This window comes from Dermochelys coriacea, chromosome 2, assembly GCF_009764565.3.
Source record: "Dermochelys coriacea isolate rDerCor1 chromosome 2, rDerCor1.pri.v4, whole genome shotgun sequence".
Classification (NCBI taxonomy): domain Eukaryota; kingdom Metazoa; phylum Chordata; order Testudines; family Dermochelyidae; genus Dermochelys; species Dermochelys coriacea.
The window spans coordinates 1,609,704-1,619,004 of record NC_050069.1 but is presented as its reverse complement, the minus strand read 5'-3'; the positions used below and the strand labels follow the sequence as shown (position 1 = coordinate 1,619,004).

The 9,301-nt window shown below is 52.4% G+C and overlaps 1 protein-coding gene across 3 annotated transcripts; it reads right to left on the bottom strand.

Moving 5' to 3' along the window:
• Positions 1-359: 359 nt before the first annotated feature.
• LOC122458565 (sphingomyelin phosphodiesterase 3-like) lies at positions 360-5,226 on the bottom strand. 3 transcript variants are annotated; one of them, XM_043507216.1, is made up of 2 exons: positions 3,931-5,213; positions 360-862 (listed from the first exon to the last, which is right to left on the bottom strand). In XM_043507216.1, the coding sequence occupies exons 1-2, from the start codon at positions 4,738-4,740 to the stop codon at positions 656-658; spliced, it is 1,017 nt and encodes a 338-aa protein (XP_043363151.1). In that variant the 5' UTR covers positions 4,741-5,213; the 3' UTR covers positions 360-655. The 3 variants fall into 3 exon arrangements, 2 of the variants coding, with proteins under 2 accessions (XP_043363151.1, XP_043363150.1); XR_006278610.1 differs by lacking the exon at positions 3,931-5,213 and adding an exon at positions 2,405-2,501 and having other exon boundaries at positions 770-862; XM_043507215.1 differs by lacking the exon at positions 360-862 and adding an exon at positions 2,547-2,729 and having other exon boundaries at positions 3,148-5,226.
• Between the last annotated feature and the right edge of the window lie 4,075 nt (positions 5,227-9,301).

Sequence of the window (9,301 nt, the reverse complement as noted above, 5' to 3'; positions counted from 1 at the left end):
TCTGAACCCCTGACCCCCGATGTCTCACCCGGGAGTTCCAAAGGCTGGGTCCCCCGGTGGGGATCTGGATCTAGATGTTTATCTGCAGCCCCAGATGGGGTCCCAGCTCCGCGGAACTGAGACAGAGAGGGCAGCAAGCTGCACTGGACGCTGGACCAGCCAGACACGTACCTATGGCCCAGGGCTTGTCCTGCCTGGGCCCCACTCGGCATGGGTCTTGGTACTGGTGGAAGATGTTGTAGATCTGCTCCAACTTATCCCCTGGAAAGGTCTGGCAGAGTGAATGGGCCCATCTGCCCTCCCCCTTCCCCACTCCCCTCCTGCTCCCTTCCAGGCCACCCCCTCCCCTTCTGCTTCTCGTGTGATGGAAATTTTCTGTTATATTTTTATGATTCTGATATGTGCCTCAGTTTCCCTCTATACTTTGCTGCTCCTGGAAGAGTGCAGAAGGCGGGTGTGCCTGGATTCACTGCAGGGAGCCACGGAGCAAGACAGGATCATTGAGGCCTGACAAGCCAGCCCTGGAATGTTGGAGGCCACAGGCCTGCTGTGGGGAAGTGTGAATCCTTGGGGTGCGGCATGCTGGAGGGGTCATTTCCAAGGGATGGGCTACAGGGTAGGCACAGAGCAGACCCTGTGACTCGGCAACACCTGGTCACCCCATTGGGCTGCTTTCCTCCCCTGCGATCCCCATGGGCTCTCCCTCGGGCCAGACTCCACCTGAGGAGCAATTGTCGAAGCTGAAGTCCCCACAGAAGACTTCGAAGGTGATGACGGTCCCCTCACTGCGCGTGGGTGTCCTGGAACAGCTGCACCCAGGAGAGCCCCATGGTGAGCTGGTCACAGCGGATCTGTGCCTGGCCTGAGGCGAGAGAGGGCTCTGTTACTGGCTGCATCCCAAAGCCAATCCCTGCAGCACTTCCCCGCAGGGATCGAGCAGCAACAGAGCCAGGAGCCCCAGGGCAAGAAGCGAGTGCCCCTCACCCACCACTCACGGAGACCCTGGAGTCAGGGGAGCCTTGGCCCATGGCTGGAGGGTCAGCACTGGGACCTCAGCCCAGCCCAGGGAACAGGTGTCCTCCCCGCTCGCTTGCAGGGGGCCCTGCAGGGGAGAGCTAATGAGGCAAGCAGAGGGAGCTGGGGCTGGGGCAGCAGAGGACTGAGTGCCCAGGAAGCAACACAGCACCGGCACCAAGCCCTCTCCAGGGAAAGGTCTGAAGCTGAGTTGTTTCCAGGAGCAGAATGGGGAAGGGGGGGGCCTGACTGTGTGACACTCCGTACCTCAAGGGACTACCCTGCGCCCCCATGTTCATCCTTATAATAGGATTGTGTGGTATCCAATGCAAAGTTTGGCATGTCGAGTGTCTTTGGAAGGCTCACAAAACACTGATTGTTGTTGTTATGGTGATTTTATAGGTGGTAATTTCATGTACATAGTTACGAGGCTGAAAATGTGTCCTCATGGCTTAAAACAAGCCCAAGCAAAAACTCTCCAAGAGCAGAGGGGCCGGTCACACCTCATCAGGGCACGTATGGGACAAACCCAGCCCAGCTTCACAGGGACAAAGGACACTGGCCAAGGCAGCAACAAAGGATCTGTTGGACTCTCGATTGAGTCACCCCCCTTCCCTTGATCAGTTTGGGGCTGCGATGAGGTAATGCTCACCTGACTCAAAGGGATGGGGGGGCAAAGCCAAGAGGGAAGAAAGGACATGATAAAAGGGAGAGACGTTTGCCAGGCTCTTCCTCTCTCTCCCACCTCCATCTACACACACCACACCAAACAACTGAAACACTGATCAAAGGGGAGAGCCTGGCTGAAGGACAACCAGCCAGCCTGTGGTAAGAAGCATCTAAGTTTGTAAGAGCATTGAAAGTGTTAAGATCAGCTTAGAATCTGTTTTGGCTTTTATTTCATTTGACCAAATCTGACTTCTTATACTTTGACTTATAATCACTTAAAATTTATCTTTTTGTAGTGAATAAATTTGTTTGTTCTACCTGAAGCAGTGCATTTGGTTTGAAGCCTGTCAGAGACTCCCCTTGGGATAATAAGCCTGGTACATATCAATTGCTTTGTTAAATTGACAAACTCATATAAGCTTGCAGCGCCTAGCGGGCATAACTGGACACTGCAAGACGGAGGTTCCAAGGCTTGTGTCTGGGACCGAAGATATTGGCTATTGTCATTCGGTTGCACAATCCAAGCAGCTTACATGCCAGAGGCTGTGCGTGAACAGCCCAGGAGTGGAGGTTCTCAAAGCAAAGCAGGGTAAGGCTGGTTCCCAGAGTCGAGGATTGGACCCTAGCAGATCACTGGTCCAGATAACACCAGGGGAATGTCACTGTCCAGATGGGCTGTTTTCTCCTTCTCCAGCCCCCATGGGCGAGAGCCTCAACTCACCTCCAAAACACATACTGTAACCAGCTGGAGCGTGCAAGTGTGTGCAGTTCAGGTAGCCCACAATCCTCTACCCTTGTGCTGCCCCAAGCATGTGCACAGGGAAATGTTGCCAGTTACAAGCTGGAAGGCCACTGATGGGGACGGGGTGCAGGCGTTTGGCCAGGGTGACCGTCAGAGCCATGGGGAAGGAGGGTCAGTTTCAGCCGTCAGTGCAGGGCACGGCTGGAAGCTGGGAGGAGATGACCCTCACATGGTTCATGGGCCCATGTGTCTGTCACCTCACGGGTGCCCTAGACTCAGCCCTTATTAACTGGCTGGGGTCCCAGCAGGTTGTGGGGTGGGAGCCCGGCTCCCAGGGGTACATCTAGACAGCGTGAAGTGGTGAACCCCCAATGCAGGGCTGGCTCGCCCCCGGTGTCAGAGCCTGACCTCCAGCCCCAGCCACATCCACTCGGCTGGTTGTGAGCATTCGCACGAGCCCTGCTAGCCCCAGTCTGCCCCGCCGGGAGGCCGCTGCAGGGCTGGGCGACACACCCTGGGTGACTGTTCCCAGGGGTGGGAGGAGGCAAAGCCCTGGACAGACAGAGCAGTTTCCATCCCATGCTGGGGTCACTGCTGGGGCAGGTGTTTCCAGGCCTGGCTAAGGGACAGCGAGTGGCCGGGGCAGCAGCAGGGTCGGGTGCCCAGTGGCCCGTTGTCAGAGGCTGAGCCCCCTGCAGCCAACCTGCTGGATCCCAGCCCCACTGCCAAGGGCTCTCACTGCTCTCCTGGTAGGGCTGTCCCCGAAGCGCCTGCTCCCCCCAGGCCCTGTCCTTGCCTGGGCTGCAGACACCCACTCCCCGGCCAGGGCTCCCGGAGCTGTCAAGCTCCGCAGGCACTACCTGAGGGGTGTCCCCCCACAGGCCAAACAAGAGCATCGGGAGGCCCTGCTCCACCACCCACTGCTGGAAGCCGCAGCCCACAGCCCCCTGTCTGGGGATCCTGGGATTTGGGGCAGATGAAGGCAGTGGGTGCTTCTGGGACAGCTGGGAACCAGCTGCTTGCTCCTTCCTGTGGATGGGGCTAGGCTGATGGTGTGGGGCATCGTCCCTCATCTTCCCTTGGGGCGCAGGGGGCCCCAGGATAACCAATCCCCTGCACGCAGGAGTCACCAGCTGAATAGTGCTCGTGTGCACATGGGGGATCAGACTCAGGGCCTCCCCACAGCTGGGAGGCTGGGACACACGGGGAAAAGGGAGAGGGCCCAGGGTCAGTTGGGAAGTCCAGGGCGGACCCGGGAGGAGAGCCCAGGAGTCCTGACTTCCAGTCCCCTGCTCCGCCACCCAGGCCCACCTCTGCCCAAGCGGGCCCAGCGCCCCTGCAGGGAGCGGTGGCTCGTACGCGGATGAGCATTGCCCTGAGCAGGGCAGGGAGGGAATGCCCCACTCCGCTCTGCAGCGACCTTCAGGCTGGCCGGGGAGAGGCCACGCCAGGCCCAAAGTAGGGTAGAGGGCCCTGGGCTCCCTGCAGCTGGGGCAGCTCCTCACCTGCACGGAGAGCAGCCCCTTGGCGGACAGCGCGTCCTCACGGATACCGTTGGGGTAGCAGTGATACTGGGCGGCCAGCACGGGGTAGCGGCTGGCCAGGAAGAGCCCGCTGTTGAAGACCTTGAGAGTACAACCATGCAGCCCGTAGACACCCACGTCGTACACGATGTGCTCGTAGAAGGGGCTCAGCAGCTGGCACAGGCGGGCTCCCGCTCGCTGGTCAAATACCTCCTGCAGGCAAAGGAAGTCCACGTCCGGCGGGAAGGGCGCCAAGATCTCCCCGGGCCCAGCCCTTCCCTCCCTGTTGAACTGGCTGCTCCTGGGGCTGGCGAAGCTGGCACTGGCCTCCCCCTGCGTGAGGCACTGGCCGATGCGAGCCACGCGCTGCTTCAGCTGCCCCAGGTTGCTGAACGTGGCCAGGCCGTCGGGCAGCAGGCACACGTTGGCACTGGCGAAGCTGAAGGCCTTGGCCTTGCCCGGCAGCTCCCACACCTCTGCGCAGCGCGAGAGCACGGTGTGTCGGTAGGTGAAGGGCCTGCGGGCAGCCTGCAGCGGGAGCCACAGCAGCAGGCCCAAGAGGGCGACTGGCACGGAGAGGAGGAGGAGCAGCAGCAGCAAGGGGCCTGTGACCAGTGCCCGCAGGGGGCAGCAGGGGCAGCGCCGGCGCCGGTTCTGCTGCCTCTCCACCGTGGTCTCGCTGAGGTCGAGGAGGCAGTCAGTGGCCCAGTAGCTGGGGAAGAGCAGGTGCTGGCCCACGCAGTATAAGCCCCTCAGGAGCCAGTTTGGGAACGGAGACTCCCGCAGGACCATGCTGCACGGCACCAGGGGCCGGGGAGCCCGGGTGTTACTGCTCCACCTGCTTTCCAGGGGCTCCGGTCACACCTCGCCACACCCTGGGGGTCCCAATGTCTGGCCCGGGGATCCTGCAGGGCTGGCAGGAGTGGCTGATCCCGGCTGGCTTCGTGTCCTGGGAGGTGCTGAAGGGAGAGAACGGGCAGGAAAGTTTCAGACATGTCACGTCACACTCGCTGGCTGTGAGACTGTCTCATTAGCAGACTAGCTCCCTCTCACACACATTCCTAAGTTCCTCACACTCATTTTGAGTAAATATAGAAAAATTTAAAATATTTTTGAAGGAGACAGTGTTTGTAGGTTGGTCACAAAACATGTTGCATGGATGGCTGGCTGGCATGTGAACCGCCGGCTCAGGGAGGCTAGTCCCCCGCTTGGCCCATCCCTTCTGCCCCAGTGTGGTGTTTAGATGTTGCTTGTAATTATTAGAATTGGGAGCACTGGCTGTTGGGAGTCTGAAAGGACAGAAAACAGGAAGGAGGGGGGAGGAGTTGAAGAGGCTGAGGGAGAGCTTCAGAGGGTGCAGCAGCAGCTTGTAAAAGAGGTTTCCACTTTAAAAAATAAAGTCCTGTTGAAGTTTGTTAGTACCTTGCCTGGCTACTACAACATTTTGGGGACGAGAATGGATCTTCTGCCTCTGAGCCCACCTGTACCCTTTCTACAAAGCCCAGGTGAACCTCCAATTGCTTTTACTACCTGGATCCATATGTTTGAGACTTATCTGCTTGCAATCAGTGCTACAGAGATTTCTGAAGTAAGAAAGCGTGCTCCGCTAATCCACTGCCTTGGAGCAGAAGGGCAGCATATATTTTACACTTTTCTCCTTGCAGACAATAAATATGAGACTGCACTCACTGTATTAAAGAACTTTTTTGTACCAAAAGTAAATGTAGTAGCTACAGATCACTACAGATTTCGCCAGCATGAGCAGAAACCAGGGGAGACTATAATGCAGTATATTGCTTCCCTGAGGAGTCTGATTGTAACTTGTGACTTTGGGAATACGGCAGATGAGATGATTAGAGACCAGCTCATTGAGAAAACAACCATGCTTCGTGTAAGAGAATGTTTACTTCTAGAACCACAACTTACACTAGAAAGAGCAATAACCATTGCTACCCAGATTGAGTCAGCTACAGCTGAAGCCAAAATAATGAGCATTGATACAGGAGGCACAGTCCAGGCTCCTTTGTAGAAAAGTTCACTATCGCTGCAGACAAACAATTACAAGAGGAAAACTAATGGAAAACCACCGAATCAGAAAATTCAAAATACAGTAAAAGCATGTTTTCGCTGTGGATCCCCTTGCAAGCTACACAGGATGTCCAGCAAAAGTAGTTCAGTGCAATCATTGCAAAAAGATTGGGCATTTTGCTAAAGTATGTTGCAGCAGCCAGTTCAATCAACAGGTGCATGCAGTTACAATACCAGATGTTACTGTGCTGAGCATGGACAAAATCACTATTGCATATATTCCAGAAGAAATAAAGTGCACGGTAAACGTTTCTGCCATACCCTCAGGCAAATCACACTCTATTCAGCTAATGTTGGACACTGGCTCAGCAGTATCTATACTACCTGATTCCATCTATTTGCATTACTTTAAAAATGTGCCTCTTACTGAACCCAAGCTTCACTTGGTGTGCTATTTGAAAAACCATATTCCAATACATGACTGCCTGCCCTCAATAGTTACTTTTGGTAACTATTTTTGGTGATTGCTGTGTAACTGCAGAGTTCTACATTGTTCTCAAAGGCACTCCTATCCTTGGCAGAGATTTATTGGCTGCTTTAAATCTCAGGGTAGTTAATGGATGAATTGATCTTCCTCAGCAAAGCACTCTTGCAGAACACACACCAGTTTCAGCTGGGACTCAACGCCAAGTTGAGGAGAAACTTGGCTGTGCTTTTGGGTTTCTGCATAGAGTTAAAATGCGGAATAATGTGATGCCTGTACGACAGAAATTACGGCGCTTACCATTTTCAGTCGGGAAGCTGTTTCAGAGGAACTTAGAAAACTTGTTCAAGAGGACATTATTGAAGAGATTAACTCCTCAGAATAGGTTTCACCTATAGTAGTGACGCAGAAGAAGGGTGGAAGCATTCGCCTTTGTGTGGACTTAAGGGAGCCAAATAAAGCTATTGTGATTGACAGCCATCCTCTTCCTCACACAGAAGAAGTATTTGCAGAACTCCATGGAGCAAAGATGTTTTCTACTCTTGATTTGCAGAGCGCATACCACCAGCTTATGTTGCACGAAGATAGCAGAGACCTCACAGCATTTATTACGCATGAGGGACTATTCCATTTTAAACGTGTTCCATACGGTTTCGCATCTGCCCCAAGTGCCTTCCAAAAAAATGATGTCATTGATTTTGAAGAATCAACATGGAATTCAGTGCTATTTGGATGATATTATCATGTTTGGAAATACTTTGGAGGAGCATGACAATAACCTGCAATCTGCACTAAACTGGATCAGCAAAGCAGGCCTCCAGCTCAATAGGTCCAAATGCAAGTTTAGACAAACCAGATCTCCTTTCTGGGGCATACAATTTCACAGGCTGGACTAAAACTTGATCCAGTTGATATCCTGGCAATATCAAATGCTCCTCCTCCAACAGATTTGCAAACCTTACGTTCCTTCTTGGGTCTTACCTCCTGGTATGCAAAATTCATTCCCAATTATGCTTCTGTCATTGAACCATTATGAGAATTACTACAGGGAAGTTCAACCTTAGTGTGGACAATGGATGCACAAGGTAGTTTCGAAACGGTGAAAGACTTGATTGTACATCGTCCAGTACTTGCACTATTCAGTCCTGCATTGCCCACAATTGTAACTACTGATGCTTCTGATTATGGACTTGGGGCTGTCCTCACACAACTTCATGAGGACAACACAGAGAGGACTGTTGCGTTAGCTTCAAGGACACTAAGTAATGCTGAGAGAAAATATTCTATAGTTGAAAAAGAAGCACTTGCTTGTATCTGGGCTACTGAAAAATGAAGAACATACCTATGGGGCCACACGTTTAAGTTGCGCACAGACCACAGCCCTTTGATGATGTTGCTCACCACGAAAGGACTGAAAAGAGCAGGATATATTGTACGATGGTCTGCAAGACTACTCTCTTTCAATTATGAACTGGAATGTAAGCCTGGAAACCAAAATGTGGTAGCTGATTGCCTTTCTCACCTGCCTTTGCCTTTACCAGATGGTCCACCAGAGGATGGGTTGTTGTAGTTGCGCTTATTACAAGCACTCTCACTGCAGTTACAAGAGAACAATTTCAAGCTGCTTGTTCAGCGTATCCAATTCAACAAAAACTATGGGAATTTCTGACAAAGATGGCCCAGTCACCCTAAAAACCTTGACCCAGTTTTGCTGCCTTATTTTAGAGTTTGGGATGAACTTTCTTTGGTCGATGGCTGTGTGTTACAAGGTACACACCAGCTCCTTGTGCCAGAAGAATTACAGTCAAAACTCAGGTTTCAGAGTAGCAGCCGTGTTAGTCTGTATTCGCAAAAAGAAAAGGAGTACTTGTGGCACCTTAGAGACTAACAAATTTATTAGAGCATAAGCTTCGTGAGCTACAGCTCACTTCATGCATCCGATGAAGTGAGCTGTAGCTCACGAAAGCTTATGCTCTAATAAATTTGTTAGTCTCTAAGGTGCCACAAGTACTCCTTTTCTTTTTGTCAAAACTCATACACCTAGGAACTAAGCTGGGGGAGGCAGGCGCTGCGCCCAGGTAAGAAAGGTCAACCTGCAAAAGGAATCCCTGGAGATTTAAGCTGCAAGCAGTGCAGTTTCCCTTCAAGAAACCCTGCAACCTGCTTGAAACATTAAGGGTGAGAAATTATTATTTGTAGCCAGTATTCCTTAGTGTATTAAGCTTCGTTTGCATGTTTTGTTTTATTTGCTCAGTAGTCTGCCTTGATCTGTTTGCTATCCCTAATAATCACTTAAAATTTACCTTTTGTAGTTAATACATTTGATTTTTTTAATTCTAAACCCAGTTTGTGCAATTCATAATGGGGGGCGGGGGGAAGCTGTGTATATCTTCCTCCACATTGAGGCAGGGGGGCAAATTTTATGAGCTTACGTTGTATAGATCACTATACAACATAAGACAATTTAATTTTGGGTTTACACTCCATAGGTGCACCAGAGTGCTGGGTAGTTCCCCAAGCTGAAGCTTCCCACACAGATCTGATTGCAGACTGTGTGTGATTCTACAGCTGGGTGTGTCCCTAGCTGGATGTGTGCTGGAGGGGGCTTAAGAGCCTGTCACAGCAGCACAGAGTGAGGGGAACCCCAGCTGGTGGGACAGACGGGCTCAGTGGGACCCCAGCACATCAGGTGGCACTCCTAACTGGGGGGGTCCAACCCATCACACATACAACCAGGAAAGTCTCACTCTTTGGCCTTGAATCTCACTCTTTGAAGCTGTAAATTGCATAAGAACATAAGAACGGCCACACTGGGTCAGACCAAAGGTCCATCTAGCCCAG

Excerpts from the sequence above, each read along its gene's own strand:
- LOC122458565 (XM_043507215.1), bottom strand. The coding sequence starts at position 4,740 with ATGGTCCTGCGGGAGTCTCCGTTCCCAAACTGGCTCCTGAGGGGCTTA. Across the intron at positions 2,730-3,147 it reads GCAGTGAGAGCCCTTGGCAG|TGGGACCCCAGCCAGTTAAT; the intron begins TGGGGCTGGGAT and ends CCCACAACCTGC.